Genomic DNA, 16,732 nt, shown 5'->3' with positions numbered 1-16,732 from the left:
GCACCTCTAGACACAACAATTGATCTCTTGCTCTCTTAGCCGTGTGCGGTGCCCCCCTCCACCATAGTCCTCGATAATATCGTAGCAGTGCTTAGGCGAAGCCCTGCGATGGTAGAACATCAAGATCCACACCGTCGTGCTGACGGAACTCTTCCCCGACATTCTGCTGGATCGGAGTACGGGGATCGTCATCGAGCTGAACGTGTGCTAGAACTCGGAGGTGTCGTAGTTTCGGTGCTTGATCGGTCGGGCCGTGAAGATGCACGACTACATCAACCGCGTTGTTCTAACGCTTCCGCTTTCGGTCTACGAGGGTACGTGGACAACACTCTCCCCTCTCGTTGCTATGCATCACCATGATCTTGCGTGTGCGTAGGAATTTTTTTGAAATTACTATGTTCCCCAACAGCTTGCTCGTTGGCTGCTCCATGGGCGGATGTTGATCCGTTGACTGGTGCCCCAACCAGGATACATGAGCCCCGTATCCATGCGGAGGCGGAGGGGCAACATCGTAGTGAGCGGCGGTGGCGGGGTCAAAGGCCATTATCGAAGCGATCGGCAGGGAATGAGAGGGCCGGCGGCCGGCCGACAGCGGCGGCGGCACGGAGGAGACACTCGGCGGCGGAGGGAGGCTAGGGTTAGAACCCGGAAACTGATACCATGTAGAATATGTGAATTGCATGATGTATTGCTTTCGTGCATAGACACGTATATATGATGTATAAAGATGGACCACGGACCTCAACTATACAAGGAACTAGAAGACGGACCCAATACACAATATGCACATAACACATATACTCAACATAGATGAATGACCGGTTGACATCACCTGTCATGGATGATGAGATTGAGCGTGCTTTGTTTCAGATGGGTCCGACAAAGGCGCCGGGACCGGATGGACTGTCGGCTCTTTTTTATCAACGACACTGGGTGTTGTTAAAAGAGGATGTTTGCTCGGCGATTCGGGATTTCTTGTCTGGTGCAGTGACACTAAATTCTTTTAATGACATAGTAATTGGGATGATCCCGGAGGTAAACTCACCGGAGTTGCTATCCCAATCTCGTCCGATAAATTTATGTAATGTGCTCTACAAAATTTTGGCAGAAGTGCTTGCAAATAGACTTAAGGCGATCCTCCCGATTCTGATCTCAGAGGAGCAAAGCGCCTTTGTACCGGGGCGTCTCATCACGGATAACGTACTTGTTGCATATGAATGCACTCTTGCTATCGGAACAAGGAAGAGGAAGATGTCTTTATGTGCGGTTAAACTTGACGTGATGAAGACCTATAACCAGGGGCGGAGCCAGGATTTGAACATGAGGGGGGCGAAAAGCCGATGTTCACGATATCACAGTATTTTAAGTCTCATGATAGCGTTGATGACAAATCATAAAATATTTGTTTGGAACTACAAAAGAATGGTACATTTTATTTGGGAGAATGGTACATTTCTATTAACTTAAATTGAGCTCTACGACCACCAACGTTGAACAGATTGATAACGTGAATTTCGGTATGTTCCTTTTTTTGCGGGAATTCTTCCGATCTATTTATCGTCAATCATGGCAGTACAATAAATACAAAAAATAATAAAAATTACATCCAGATCCGTAGACCACCTAGCGACGACTATAAGCACTAAAGCGAGCCGACTTTACCATTATAGACAATCATGCAATGTTAAAGAAAATCATTTTGTTTCAAAAACGTGTGTTGACTAGGCGAAGAAGTTCGTTCGGTTGTCGCAGCCTACACTAGAAGATTTATGACCAACCATAGTAATCTATCAACGATTTAGTATGTTGTAGTTTTACTTGTTTAAAATTATCCAACGGTCAAATCAGCAACCGAAGACAAGATTTTTAGCTCTAAAGGGTTGCAAACATCCAGCTAGAAATGGGCAAGTTGATACTCTAGTTGAGTCCGTTCTTGACTAGTAGAAAAGACTATGATAAGAAAAATCCATCATTCTGCAGGTATTAGACACATCAAATAAGTTTTTTTTTAGAATACGCACAAACGTGCCATTTATTATAGAGCAGAAAGGTCACATCAGATAAGTCATGTCGTGGATTGAAAATGCATAAGATACTACTCCCTTCGTCCCAAAATTCTTGTCTTAAATTTGTCTAGATATAGATGTATCTAATACTAAAATGTGACTTGATATATCTGTATTTAGCCAAATCTAAGACAAGAATTTCGGGACAGGGGAGTATTATGCTAATTAACCAGACCAAAATCACAGTTCATGAAAACAGGATAATTATTAATACATACGGGTGCGGAGTGTTACCTGCTACCAATATATTCAATCTTGGTCATCTGGCTAGCGACTACATCTAGTCGATGGTATGCAGACAGCGGACAGGGAGTCGTCGTCATGGCGACAAGCGAATGGCTATCGCAGCAATCGTAAACGCACTAAGGCTGGCCATAGTGGGGTAACATAACTAGTATCATGTACTTGAAACTTGCAAACATACTTATGTGGCAGACAATTAAAGAAGAGAGAGAGGATAGTAGTAACATAGGTAGATACTGCTACTATGTGTCATGCATGGCAATAAATGAAATCATTTATGATACTACTTTATAATACTCCTACTATGCACTATAAATATAGTATCATATACTAGTATCATATGCATGATACTAGTATATGTTACTCTCCACTATGACCAGCCTAACAGGACACGCACTAACGGCGGATGGCACGAGCGGCTGCCGGCGGCGGCGATAAATGCCCTAAGCGGTCCAGGAAAATAGATCAAGCGATCGGATCGATTTGATTCTCTGTAGGCCAAACAATAGGCAGCCACGTACATATCTATGGGCTATTGGGCTAATGATGTTATTATCTGCGGCCATTAGCAATGTACACTACAGGGGCGAGTTTCTCTGTCAAGCTGAATGGGGTTTTCGAGAAGGGAAAATTTTGTTTTTGCCATTCAAGATTTTGCCAATTTTCTATATGCCATTCTAGATTTTAACATTTCATTTTTGCCACTCTTAGTTTTTGACAATTATCATAATTGCCATTCTCGTGGCAAAAGCAAAATTTTCAGAGTGGCAATTGTGATAATTGTCAAAAACTAAGAGTGACAAATATAAAATAAAATTATTTTGCTTTTTCCATAGAATGGCAATTGTGATAATTGTCAAAATCTAAGAGCGGCAAAAGTGGAATGTCAAAATCTAAAGTGATATAAGAAAAATTGGCAAAATCTAGAGTGGCAAAAGTAAAATTTTCCCTTTCGAGAAGGTTTCCGCCCCTGCCTATGACCCGTTGTCACCATACATATTTCTTTTTTTATGGATGGCTTCTCAGCACTATTGAGGGCTACACAACAGGAGTACAAACTCAAAGGAGTGTCGTTCGGGAGCACTGCCCCCCACGTTACACATCTTCTGTTCGCTGACAGTGTTGTCTTCCTAGAGGGAAGCCGCAGCAATTTTGAGGCGCTAAAAAATATATTGACTATTTATGAGGATGCATCTGTACAGAAAGTGAATCTCCAAAAATCCTCGTTTTTTGGAAAGGGATGCACAGATGAGAGCAAAGCTGAACTCCTACAAGTGATTGGGATCGATTCAGAAGCTCTTAGTGAAAAGTACCTTGGACTGCCGACACTGGTTGGCAGATCAAATGAAGGCACCTTCAAATATGTGAAAGAAAGCTCAGTAAACAAAGTCTCGGGATGGAAAGGCCAAGGACTGTCCAAGGCGGCTAGAGAGGTACTAATCAAGTCGGGCCTTCAAGCAACACCGACTCTCACCATGAGTTGTTTTCAACTCCCAAAAAAAAATATGCCGGAACCTTACTTCTATCTTGTCGAACTTCTGGTGGGGTTCTGCAAATGGAGAGAGGAAAGTGCATTGGCTTCCTTGGCACAAGATGTGTAAGGCAAAGAAGGAATGAGGGATGGGGTTCGGAGACCCAGAGGCTTTCAACCAAGTGTTGTTGGCCAAACAAGCTTGGCGCATTTTAATGTACCCATCATCATTATGTGCATGGGTCCTCAAAGCTCGGTATTTCCCCGAGGGGTCCATCATGAACGCCACGTGCCCGAGTGGGGGATCATTCACCTTTCGTAGTATCATTCATGGAAGAGAGCTGTTACGGGAAGGTGTGGTTTAGAGAATAGGGGATGGCACTACTGTCAACGTACATCATGATAATTGGATCCCTAGACAGGGGAGCCTCAAGCCACTTGGGCAACAATACGTGCATGGAATAACCCACGTTGGTGACCTCCTCAACGAACAGGGAACTGAATGGGATGCTCTGAAATTGGAAATGATGTTCACTCCTGATGATGTAAATGATATAAAACGATAGCCGTTGGCGGCCCAGGTATGAGTGATTATTATGCATGAAACTTTACACAGAACGGGCATTTCACGGTGAAATCAGCATACCATCTACGTATGAGTCTGAATGGCCTGAAGACCGGACAACCAGCTAGTTCAGTGCCGTTCCGAGGGCATAAAGCTTGGCTCGCACTTTGGGCAACCAATGCACCGAACAAAGTGAAGATGTTTGGAGGTTGATGAAGAACGGGCTGGCTGTGGGCTCAGAGCTGCACCGCCGAAGGATCAAACCTGGCTTTTTTGTGTCGACTGTGGACGAGAAGAGACCTCCTATCACAGATTTTGGGCCTGTCCGCACTCTGTTCTTTTTTGGAAATATTTGTGTGAGGAGAAAGGAGCACCTGTGGTGCTCCCGCCACCCATGGATGGGTCTCTGAATACAGCTTCACAATGGTTGAAGGGATGGTTCTCGGGCGCAGGAGAAGCGGAGAAAGGAATGATGATCCAGGGGCTCTACGGGTTATGGCGTGATCGCAATGAGGCAATAGATGGTAAGAGAATCCCGGATGCTAGAGTGGTGACGGGCAGGGTCTATACTCATATGTTGGACTGGTGCTCGGTACATGACAAAGCAACGATGATAAAGGAGCCAAAACAAGTTCAGAAGTGGAAACCACCAGAGCCGGGATGGATCAAGATCAATGCTGACGGAGCTGCGTCGAGAATGCAAGATAAAGGGGGCGGGGGAGTGATCCTAAGGGACCACGATGGTGCTTTCAGAGGAGGGACTGCGTTGTTCTTCCCATGCATCACTAACCCTGAACTGTCGGAGATCCTAGCAGCACAGTGCAAATGGCGATTGATTTAGATGTCCAACAAGCTCATGTGGAGTTGGACAGCAAAGGTGTGGTCTCCATGCTGAATGATGGGGCCAAGAATTTGTCAGCATTTGGACCGTATATTGAAGATATCAAGGAGATGCTTCACACACGGCAAGACTACAGGGTCACATGGACTCGACGGACTGCCAATTCTGCAACTCACGTCTTAGCTAGAGAGGGGGTTAGCAAGAGTAATGTGTTTTGGCATGAGGTGCCACCAGACTGTATTCTGCGCATTGTAACAGCTGAGATCCCAGACCTTGTTTAGTTAAATAAAGTTGCGATTACCCCTCAAAAAAATGTTACGTGAATGTGCTATTCTTTTTGTTTTTTTCAAACATTTGAAAATATGCTAAAGGAGTCCGATGCACCGGTAGCACCACAGGCACCAATGCACCATATACTTCCTCTCACATAGTACTAACTCGTGTTCCAATGTGAACTAACCCATGCCCAGCTAGTACTATACTGTTCTCTCATCTAGTACTAATTTGTGCTCCCAACATGAAGCACACAATAGTGCTCCGGCGTGAAGCTCTCATGTGTTTTCAACGCGAGCTAATCCATGCTCTCATCTTGTATTAACATGCGCTCTCCTAACAAGTGGTTCCAATATGAAGCACAAATTCTGCTGTCGCATGAAACACATATGTGCTCCACGAATAAGTCTAAGAAAAATAGGAAAAACAAAATAAAGACATACTTACAGGGTGCGCCCAGTGCGCAACACATGACGATGGCTAGACACACCACTTAAAGCGCTCGTATGCTCTCACAACCTAGAGAAAGTGTTGCCCACACAACACCTCTCATTAGTTGCTCCCTTTGTTATCCCCTTGTTTGTACCCCTCCACTCCAAACATGACCTGAATCAAAGAGCCTTTAGTGATCGTGTCACCTATATAATCGGTGATCGAGCCATTCTCAGGTCTGAAATGTCGATAGTTAGGGGTTGTTTGGTTTCTAGACACACATTGCTTAATTTGACAGGGTTAGATGGGGACGGCCGCAGCTGTGTTGCAGAGATGAAAATGGTACATTTTTAGGTAGCTCAGCTCTTGCCATTGGAGGTGTTGATGATCCATCAATCTTGGAGGCGATAGCTTGCAAGGAGGCCCTAGCTCTCGCACAAGATCGTGGCAACAACGGAGCAATTATCAGCGAAATCAAACTTCAAGCTTCTTCTTTTAGTTGTAAATTTACTTTTGAAGGTCGTGTAGTTAATTATGAGGCTCATAGTTTAGCCAAATTCACGTTTTCTTAAAGTCTGGGACGCTATGTTTGATTTGGCCAATCCCATGACCAAATTTGTATCCCACGTTCTGTGAATTTTGCTGAATAATAAATTTGGTTTTCCCCTAAAAAATATATAGCTTAAAAAAAGAGAAAAATGATTTTTTTCAAACGATAGCAGGAGAGCTACTATATTCATTGATCAGAGAGAAAGGTACATAGAGACCGCTCCATTAATTAAAGAAAGACCGGGCTAAAACCCTAACAAACGGGCAAAACACTAGCTAAACTAGCTAAATAATGGAAAATGATTCTCAAAAATAAAATGAAAATCAATTTCCCTTCACAAAGCTGCTCCCTGATAATCGGCCGTTCGTCCCCTGGTCTCGCGGGTTCCCGTCGGGGCGCCGTACCCGTACCTCCGTCTTCCCTGCGGCTGCCCCCGTCTCCCCTGCGACCGCCCCCAGCGCTCCTCCCCCGGTCTCCCCCGCGACACCACAGCCGCCACCACCGCCGCCTCTAGCGCCACCGTCTCCCCCGCCTCCCAAAGCTGTCGACCACCGCCGGCCGCCGCCCCCCGCCCCTGCTTCCCCTCCGTCCACCGCGACCTCCTCACCGCCCAGCACCTCGTCTGCCTCTCGAATCGACCGAACTCGGTGAGTGCCTCGCCTCCTCTCCATCTACTCGATTCAAAGTTGTTGCTGGAGGTTACTGCCTCCCCCTGATTCAAAGATAGTTGTTACTGCTGTTGCTTGATAGTGTTGTGTATATGATGCCACTGATTGATCTATGTACTGCTTGATGTGGTGTATGCTGCCATTGATTCAAATGGGGAGTGTCCATTTTCTTGCTGTGTATGATGTGGTGTATGCTGCCACTGCTAATCCTCATTTTGTTGCCACATATGTACTCTATATCATATATGGAACAGCTGAAAAGCTGAAAAGAACTGGAGGACTGATTATGCACACAGCCGATTCTCTGGGCAATTTCTCAGAATCAGATTCTTTGGGCAGGTAAGCTGAAAAGAACTGGCCCTCAGTTTAGTTGGTGCCGTGCAGCCGGCATCAATTCCTCACCATCGCCTGGAAAAATTAAGTAAACTTTATTCAACTTGTGCGAAAAGTAAACTGACTGTACTAAATCCCTGTGATCTTGGAATTGCGATTGCCGTGTGATTCGATTCACGCCGATCCAATCCAGGCCTTCCTCCTCGCCGCCTCCACTGTGCCTCAGTGCAGAAGTCCATCAGCCGCGGGTTTGGTTCCACCCCAGCCAGACTCAAGAGCATGGTTTCTTCTGCCATGACAGTCACTGCCCCTCTCTGCCACAGCGTCATGCCTTTCCCGGCCACTGCTAGGGACTCCTCGGCACGCTCCCGAGTGGGAAGGCCGGGCCTTGCCGCTGGCTGCTGCTCCGGTCCTATCGCCGCCGCAGTGACCAACGCGGCCCTGGTGGCCGATGCTGCCCGCGTCGGTACGAGGAGGTACTCTCGGTTCGTTAATTTTAATTGCTATGGTTAGTTTTATTCAAAGGTCTAACCAACAATTCCAATGAGTCTCAGGCTCTCAGCTATGAAGAAATGTGCCATTAACTAGTAGTAAAGAATGCGGCTGCATTTGTTTTGTTTAGCCCAATGCTTTGTTGATGAGGTATTCTTAATGATTTTGATCAAGGGGTTGCAGAAATGCACTTGAGCACAAGAAACCGGGCTACTGTTCTGTTCTGCAAATATTTGTCATGATGTATTTACAAGCTAGGTAGCTCCAAATAATTTGTGTATGATAGGTTTGCCGTCTGCATTACCACCTGAACTGAAGCTATGAGCACTGCTGTAGCATGTTAGCCTTCTATTGCTTGCTTGTATGGTGTTCATCATGGCGAATGACACTCTTCGTATTCAATAGGTGTGAACTCTTTGATCTCCATCGGCAGATAGTTCCTCTTGTTGATTCATGGGGTTGGCAGAAGTCCATTGTTGAGAGGAGAAAACCGTTGGTAGGCATAGACACGGACACAGATGAAGATCACTCGGACACCTTAATCACGCTGCAGCATCCACCAGTTTATACACTGGGCAACGGCAATAGCGAGAAGTACCTCAATTTCAATATAGAAGATTCTCCTATTGAGATTCATCGTATTGATCGTGGTGGGGAGGTGACATATCATGGTCCTGGACAGGTATTTGTTGGTTATTTTAGCTGTATTGTTGGGTCTGAAAGTGTACCTGCGCCCGCCATTGTTTCCAATTTAGTTTTCTGCTTCAAGGTAATTAAATCTGAAGTAACCTAAGCTTCAAAGGAAAGTAAATAATGAACAAATAAGGGTTTCCATATCCTTGTTAATTAGATCAACCTATGACCATTTACCATTTTGAAATAAGAACAAACTTCCTGACTTTCGAAATATTGAACACAAAATCTTAGTTATTCATGTTTTTTTGTAGCTCAACACTATTATCTTACAATCAATTATTTTGCTTCCTTAGCTCGTTCTGTACCCGATTCTCAATTTGCGGTATCAAAAGAAGGATCTTAACTGGTACCAAAGATCACTTGAAACTGTGATCATTCGTGCCCTTCAGTCCGCATTCTCTATTAAGGCATCAACAATAGAAGGCCTCACTGGCGTTTGGGTTGGTATGTTACTATCCATTTGGATACTGCAAAAATGTTTTATCATGTTATCGCACATCTTTCTTAACTTGTACACTCTATTTCCTCCCCAGGGGATCAGAAAGTTGCAGCTATTGGAATTATGTGTGCAAGATGGATAGTATATCATGGTCTAGCGCTAAATGTCACAACTGACCTAACCCCTTTTGAACACATTGTTCCCTGCGGCATAAAGGGTCGTGGCGTTGGGAGCATTAAGCAGATATTGCAAAAGGCTTCCAACGGTAGAGAACATAACGATTCAGAACTGATGGATATAGCTTATGAATCATTGACCAAAGAGTTTGCCGAGTTTTTCCAACTCTCTCTGGAACGCAGCCCTGATTTGTATCTTTAGCTAGATAACATTATCAATCAACTGCAGAATGTTTTATTGGATTATCGGAACTAGACTCCAGCGAAGAAGTCAGAAACAAATGCGAGCGGATAGCAGAGGCAAGCTTTTATTACCGAAACGAAATTGCTTCATGCACGACACATTCGCACGATCTGCGAACGATACCTCCCCCCACGCTAGCGTCAGCTCAAGAAACGAACCGCTCAAGAAAAGGCAGAGCTACCGTCAAGCCCAACCCAGCCCAAACCCAGACCCGATCTGACCCCCTCCATAACCCTTTCACGCCTTCTCCCCTTCCCTCCATGACCATGGCGTCTTCTCCTCTTACCTCCAAAACCTTGACGCCTCCTCCTTCCCCCAAATCTGGATCCTCTCTTGCTGATTTATAGATCAATCTTGCTCAAGATAATCTGCAGCCACTACACACAAGGTTGATAAGAAGGGCAAACAACATGAGGTCTGTACAATTCTTGGCTTATTTTTTGCATTGATTGGATCCAATCTATACATGTTCCACGCATAATATTGTTCTCCCACTACAACATCTCTGATTGCATTGATTGGATCCAATCTATACATGTTTCAGACTTAATATTATCCTCCCACTACAACATCTGATTGCATTGATTAATCCAATCTATACATGTTCCACACTAAATATATGCCTCCCACTATACAACATCTCTGATCTTTTTGTTGGCAATTTTAGGTACTCAATCGAGCCGGGTTTAAATTTGGATGAAGTAGCAGAACAGAATAGACCAGTACTTGACGAAGATGATGAAGATGCTTTCATCGTCGAGGAGATTGGGGATTCTTCGGATGAACGACAAGTAAAGCCAATCAGGACATTGGAATCCAGGAAGGGGATGGTGTTCGATAGTGAGGATGATGCTGTCAGGTTCTACAAAGGTTATGCCAAAAAGAAGGGCTTTGGTGTGATGAGAAGGACGACTAGATACGGAGAAGATAACATGGTTACTTATTTTACTCTCGCTTGTAGCAGACAAGGAAAGACTCAATGCTCAGAAAAGAACTCATTTATGCCTAATCCGTCGACAAGGATGCAATGCCTAGCTAAGAGTAATTTCTCCCGCCGTGAGGAGAAGTTTTGTATTACGTCTCTTACGCTTGACCACAATCATCCTATAAGTCCAAGCAAATCCAGATTTTTTAGATGCCACAAGAAGTTGGACTTGCATTCAAAGAGAAGGCTAGAATTGAATGATCAAGCAGGAATCCGTATGAACAAGAATTTTGGTTCTCTTGTTATGGAAGCTGGCGGATATGGAAATCTTGAGTTTGGTAGAAAGGAATGTAGGAATGCAAGAGAAAAGAAGGCTGCAACTTGGTGCTGGAGATGCACATGTTGTTTATCAATATTTTCTTCGTATGCAATCAAAAGATCCAGACTTTTTCCATGTTATGGATGTGGCTGAGGATGGACGTCTGAGAAATGTCTTTTGGGCAGATGCAAGAAGCAGGGCTGCATATGAGTCTTATTGGGATGCCATCACATTTGACACTACATACTTAACAAACAAGTATAAAATGAAGGATATGAGGCTGGAAGTTTTTTGTTCTTTCCAAATGAGTTCTAGGTACTTAGTTTGAGCAGTTGCCTTACAGTACAAATTGTACAATACTATATATACAAGACACTCAAGCACTGCTACTTTTTTCAGGAGCTACAAACAAATGAACCTGCTACACCAACTCATATCATGTCTTACATTGATATTCTCCAGGTGTTACACATATACACCATCAACTATTTGTCATAAAGTATTTGTCAATGACTAATTGGGTTCTTTAAACTTCTACGGGAAAGAAAGATGCCATGGACTTGCTCGCTGCTAACCTGAATGGATGAAAGGAGTCTGGAGTACTTCAGAATGTAACTGCAGTTTTAGCCTTGAAATTGTAGTGAGGTTATATGGATAATTCTGGTAAAAAATGACCGGAGCTCTGTGATGATGCTGATTTAGTTTTTGTTAAATGATTGAAAGAAAGTACCTTCTGTATGAGATGCATATTTTGTGGCTGGATGTTGTTTGTCACAATCTAAACTCTAGACAAACATATTTTGAGAGCCATCTGTTTATTGCAAACTCTATTCTCTTTGTTCAACAACAGCTCTGTATTCTGAAAGTGTTCTGAAATCTCATATTCAACTATTACTAGTTTTGGTGAAGCTACAATAGAGAGCTGAAACAAATCTGGAAGATATAATTTTTGTATTGCCATTCTTTGCATATATATACACTTTCTAAGTAGATAGCTTAACGTGCTTATGGATACAAAAGCAGCTCATCTGTTTCAAACAGAGTACAGAACAGCACCAGGTACAGAATAAGAACAGCCAGTCCTTGTATCTACACGAGTCAATTTCTTGCCACTAGATTAGGTACACACCATCAGACAACTTTGATGAAGCCAAAATGACGACGGCGTGGTCGCGGCGGCGCAACCAAGACCACGACGGCGTGGTCACAGAATCGTTGCAGCAAACGACGGCGACGGAAGACGAGAATAGCGAGAGAAAGGGGACGTTCGTCGGGGTGGCGGAGGGCTAGAAGTCCAGTGTGCAGGTCCGTCTGTGGATGGGATGTTGCGCCGGCCACCGCGTCGGCCGCGCACGAGAGACAGGGGATGAGACGAGATTTATTTGGACTATGCCATTCAGTTTGGGTTTGGGCTATGGCAGTTTGGGTAGGGCTTGGGCTTGGACTTTAGGTGAACAAGGTCCTCAACTGCCTCGTGCGTGGATGCTGGCTGTAGCGCTGCCATGTAGGATCGTCCATGCGTCGTGCGCAGGATTGTCGTGTGTATAGCAGCGCCGTTACCGAAAAAGGGTTTTCCCCCGCTTTGTATTCCAAAGCACCAACACCGATACAAAACATACGCTCGGGCAAGCAACACAACAAGGCCAGGAAAAAAAAGAAGAAACAATGCCAACACCGGCAGCTCGACAAAGCGCGGATGACCCACAACCGCTGCGCCCTCTGAAATCTACCCACCACAATCCTAGGCTCCGATCCTCCGCGTACCAAGCAGCACCCCCACGAAGGAATGCGACGCCGACGACGCTGCTGCCCGGATGTGTCCTAGGGTTTCCCCCGGCACGCGGACGGTAGAGGGGAATGAAGATCACCGACACCCTCCAGGGAGGAATGGTGGCACCTGCAGGCGTCACCGTATGGTAGCCGGAAGACCCGACAAGGATTTCTCCCAACTCCAGACCCCACCGCCCAATCGGATCGAAGCTAACCAGCCAGCTCGCCGCCCACCAGCATGCACCACCTTGGTCGCAACGCCACCCACGCCGCCTCACTGAGATCAGCAGCGCTGCAGCAGGGCGGCGCCAGCACTGCCAACCCCCAATGCCCATCGCCGCTTCCCCGCCTCCTGGAAGCCATGCCGCCAACCCGCCCCGCCCCGCCGTCGGCCCACCCAGACCCAGATGGGGCCCGAAGGGCCCAGATCTGGGCTGAGCGGGTGCCGCCAGGCCGCGCCGCCAACGGCGACGCCGCCGTCCAGCCGATCTCCCGCGCCGCGCCAGGAAGCCCCGCCGCCACGCCAGACCGCCACCGCCTAGGGAGCACCCCCGGCACCCTCCGCCCCGCGCCGAAGAGCAACCGAGAGGGGAATGGCCGGGGGCCGCCGCCACCAGCGTCGCCCGGGCCAGGCCAGGCGGCGAACGCCTGTGACGGCGGCGGGTAGGGGGGAGTGAGGGAGAGTTGGCGGAGGAGGAACTGGGGCGCGGCCGATCGCCCGCGGGGGACGACGCGGTCGGGAGAGCCCTAGGGGTCCAACAAGATCAACAATTTCGCAAGCTTTTATTCAAAAGTAGTCTCCTTCAGTCCGGTAGTTGCAAAACTAGCGATCAGTGTGCATGAATTCAAGTTTTTGCTTCACCTGCAAGGTCGGGCATGGAGACCATTTTCAGCAAGCAGAAGCAAAAGCACATCACTTCCTTCGGTGGTTGAAGCCAACCCTTCCACGATTCCGCCTTCGTGCCAACACCCGGACACGCCTTGCAGGTACAGTGCTTTCGTTTCTTGATGCCTTCATAGACGGACGCTCTGCACCCCTTCCAGGTGATCTTGCCACATTTTTCGCACTCCACCTTGTAGCACATCCTATGCTCTTCTTGACACGATCACTGAGCCCTTGTTGGCAAGCAGATGCAAATTTCAAAAACAATTCCGCCCATGCAAATTTCAAAAACAATGCCGCAAGAACTCTGTCATGTGGCCTACCCGATGAAATTTCAAAAATAATTCTGCAGCCGATGGGGTTGCTTACGTTCAGTGATCTTGGAGTTGGGTTGGTTCCTGGAACCTTTTGATCCGTTCCTCATGGCGGATCAGAAGGCAACGGATAGAGATCAGGATTCAGAACCCAGAGCGACTAACCAAACCAGCCACCCTGCACAGTGTCAGACAGAAGTGCTATTAACCAACCACAGCGCACAGCATCAGACAAAAGGATCAACCAACCAGCGAGAGGCTGCGCGTCCATCGTCATCATTAAACTATGCCCCTCTAGCACACCACGCACAAATGGTCCATCAGATTAGATGCGTGGGATCTTTATATATTGTGGAGTAGATCATATCATTTGTCCAGATCATCGGACGCGCTGTGCTACCGTAATGGTAGTAGACGAGTGAGCTTAATCAAATGGGATTTGGCGATCAGCTCACCCATGTGGTTAGCTTATGATCTGGTCTTCTTTTAAGCGGCCATGTATTTATTGCCTGGAGCATCCGTGGTTGGCATTCCGAGTTTTCTAAGTGGGGGCGTGAGGAGCGTTTTGGTTGGCATGCAGATCCAGCAGACATGTTTTGGTTAGACTGCAGTGCGTGTGACAGCCTGCTGCATGTCAGGTGAGCTGAATGCTAAAATTGCTGCGATAAGCGACTGTTTAATGCTGTACTGGTCCACTAGGAAGACAGCAAGATGGGTGTCAGTGTAATACACTGTCCACTCAGGAGCAAGAGATTCAATTACGATCTAGTCAACTGCATCCGAAGTTCTGACGGTCTCAGCTCAGCTCCATTAAGCCGGATGCAGAACAGGTTGTGTTGCAAGTTGCAACGAGATGCATGCTGCAACTAGCAGGTAAACAACAGATATGATCAGAAGATGATCCAAGTGGGCCTGCTAAACTGTAGCGGAACGTAATTAAATACCCGTTTGAGCGTTAACTAATTCCAAACGCAGGGAGTACTCTCCTGATCTGCAATGCACGCTACTACGGCGGATGCCAAGCTCCTTTCAGCCAGTGAGTGACGGGAGAACAAGAGCTCTGTATCCAATAGGAGTAGTTTATTATACTCCACGAAAAAACAAGTTCAGTTGGTGGCTTTCCACCAAACCCATAGTACAATCAACTCCCCAAATTCAGGATCGGTTGCTTATTTTCAGTTACGCTACACACCACGAATCAATCCACCCATCAACCAATCCAAATCCAATGCAACAACCATATCTATCTCTAATCACGCATCCTTTTGCCTTCGGCTTCACTTCTTCTTCTGCTCCAGTCAGCTCCGGTCAGTTCATGTCGAGCATTCCTTCATGGAAGGCGGCGACACGGTCGGGCGTCACGCACTGGGTGATGAGCCGCGCCCCTGGCTTGTGCGCCCACGGCTTCACCAGGATGCACGTCGCGATGTAGTCCAGGTTCGTCAAGGGCACGACGTGCGCCGGCGGCCCCCAGCCGTAGTCCACCTCGGCGAACCCGAGCCGCGTCCAGTCCGACACCAGCAGCGTCCGGTAGTCTGACGTGATCTGGTACGGGTCCTCACCGCCGTCGGCCCCGGCCTCCCCGGTCGCCCACCGCGCGAACTCCGACGGCATCCGCCTCTTCCCGTCCTTGATGATCTTCACCACTTCCGGGATCGAGGAACCAAACACCTTGCCCGCGAGCGCCGAGACGCGCATGATGTAGTAGCAGTTGCCGTAGAACCCGGCGCCGGCGCGCGGGAGCGAGGCGTGCAGGAGGGGTCGCGCGTTCATGGCGAAGCAGAGGTGGACGGTGGAGTCCGGCTCGAACCCCGCCGCGCGGGTGCGGCTCTGCCACGCCTTGGCCACCAGCACCTCGAACGCCGAGCACCACGAGCCGGCGTGCTCCGTGTTGTACTGCGACTTGAAGTGGTTGATGTAGTCCGCGGAGATGTCCATGGCGAGGTACTCGAGTCGCTTGGCACCCGCGGGGCTGGGCAGGCTGCCGACGACGGCGCCGGCCGGGTTCGGGATCGCCTCGCGGCCCCACTGCGGCTCCACCGCCAGGCCTTCCACGCTGCTGCGGCCGCGGGCGAACTCACCGACGGCGGCCATGAACTGCGCGGCACCGGGGCCGTCGGAGACGGCGTGGCTGAAGCGGAAGCCGACGACGAAGCCGCCGCAGGCGAATGTGGTGACCTGGACGAGCAGGACGAGCCTACGCTCCTCCTCCTGAGCGGGCGTGGGCGGAAGCAGCTCGTCCTTGGCGATCATCATGGGGTGCTCCAGGTACTCCACGTCCTCGAGCGCGCAGGCGGCCGCGGCCTCCGTGAACCAGACGCCGCTGCCGTCGCCGCCGCAGTCGACATGCAGCAGCCCGCCGTCGTCCGTGAACCCGAGGCGGCCGGCGAGCGGGTAGTAGTGGACAAGAGCTTGCGCCAGAGCCCGTTCGATGGTCCTCGCCGGGCCAGCGTCGTTGCCGCCGTCAGGGGCCGGCTTGAAGACGTGCAGTGATTCGATGAGCGCCATCTGGGTGGGGTAGCGGTCGAGCCAGGACAGGCGGAGCGGGCCGACCGGCGTGGGCTCGGCCGGCGCCACCAGGCGCTGCGCCAGCCGCTCGACGGACTTGTTCACGGCCGCCATTGCAACGAAGCAGCAAGAACTGAATGCAGCTGGCGGGAGAGAAAGAAGTGATGGGTGGGCTTGGATGTTCGGCAGTTCGCTGACTGCTACTGCCCCTTGCTTGGATTATGTGGGTGTTCGGGTTGCTTGACTTGCCATTGAAGGGAACGGAAGCGCATGGTATTTATAGGGGGCGTTGCGTAGGCTCTTGGTGGTGACGAGGATGAGAGTCGGATGGAAGCTGACCGTGGCTTCTGCAGTTGCTCTGCTCTGCGTCGAGCCGTCGGGGTCAAAAGGTGGTGTAGCGGCGCTTTCATAGCTCTACCCAGTTGCAACCGAGCGCTGAATTCGACTATACAGGCACATCAGCAAAAATGCTAGACGTACGGAAAGCTTTTACAAGAGTTAACGGACTAATCCTCTTCCCTCAC

The 16,732-nt window shown here is 48.4% G+C and overlaps 2 protein-coding genes across 5 annotated transcripts; one reads left to right on the top strand and one right to left on the bottom strand.

Annotated features, from left to right (window-relative positions):
* The first annotated feature begins 6,969 nt into the window (after window positions 1-6,969).
* Window positions 6,970-9,489, top strand: LOC119275187 (octanoyltransferase LIP2p2, chloroplastic-like). 4 transcript variants are annotated; one of them, XM_037555987.1, is made up of 6 exons: window positions 6,970-7,088; window positions 7,364-7,448; window positions 7,636-7,918; window positions 8,340-8,616; window positions 8,924-9,074; window positions 9,164-9,489. In XM_037555987.1, exons 3-6 carry the CDS (start codon window positions 7,722-7,724, stop codon window positions 9,445-9,447), a joined length of 909 nt encoding a protein of 302 aa, XP_037411884.1. In that variant the 5' UTR covers window positions 6,970-7,088; window positions 7,364-7,448; window positions 7,636-7,721; the 3' UTR covers window positions 9,448-9,489. The 4 variants fall into 4 exon arrangements, with proteins under 4 accessions (XP_037411884.1, XP_037411883.1, XP_037411887.1 ...); XM_037555986.1 differs by having other exon boundaries at window positions 7,364-7,918; XM_037555990.1 differs by lacking the exon at window positions 7,364-7,448 and having other exon boundaries at window positions 6,992-7,088.
* A 5,272-nt stretch (window positions 9,490-14,761) lies between these two features.
* LOC119275186 (acyl transferase 7-like) lies at window positions 14,762-16,443 on the bottom strand. Its single transcript, XM_037555985.1, has one exon. The coding sequence runs from the start codon at window positions 16,320-16,322 to the stop codon at window positions 15,009-15,011; it is 1,314 nt and encodes a 437-aa protein (XP_037411882.1). The 5' UTR covers window positions 16,323-16,443; the 3' UTR covers window positions 14,762-15,008.
* Between the last annotated feature and the right edge of the window lie 289 nt (window positions 16,444-16,732).

The sequence above is a fragment of the Triticum dicoccoides genome, chromosome 3B (genome assembly GCF_002162155.2).
Source record: "Triticum dicoccoides isolate Atlit2015 ecotype Zavitan chromosome 3B, WEW_v2.0, whole genome shotgun sequence".
Taxonomy (NCBI): domain Eukaryota; kingdom Viridiplantae; phylum Streptophyta; class Magnoliopsida; order Poales; family Poaceae; genus Triticum; species Triticum dicoccoides.
The sequence above is the reverse complement of the archived record's forward strand: the minus strand, read 5'-3'. Positions and strand labels throughout refer to the sequence as shown.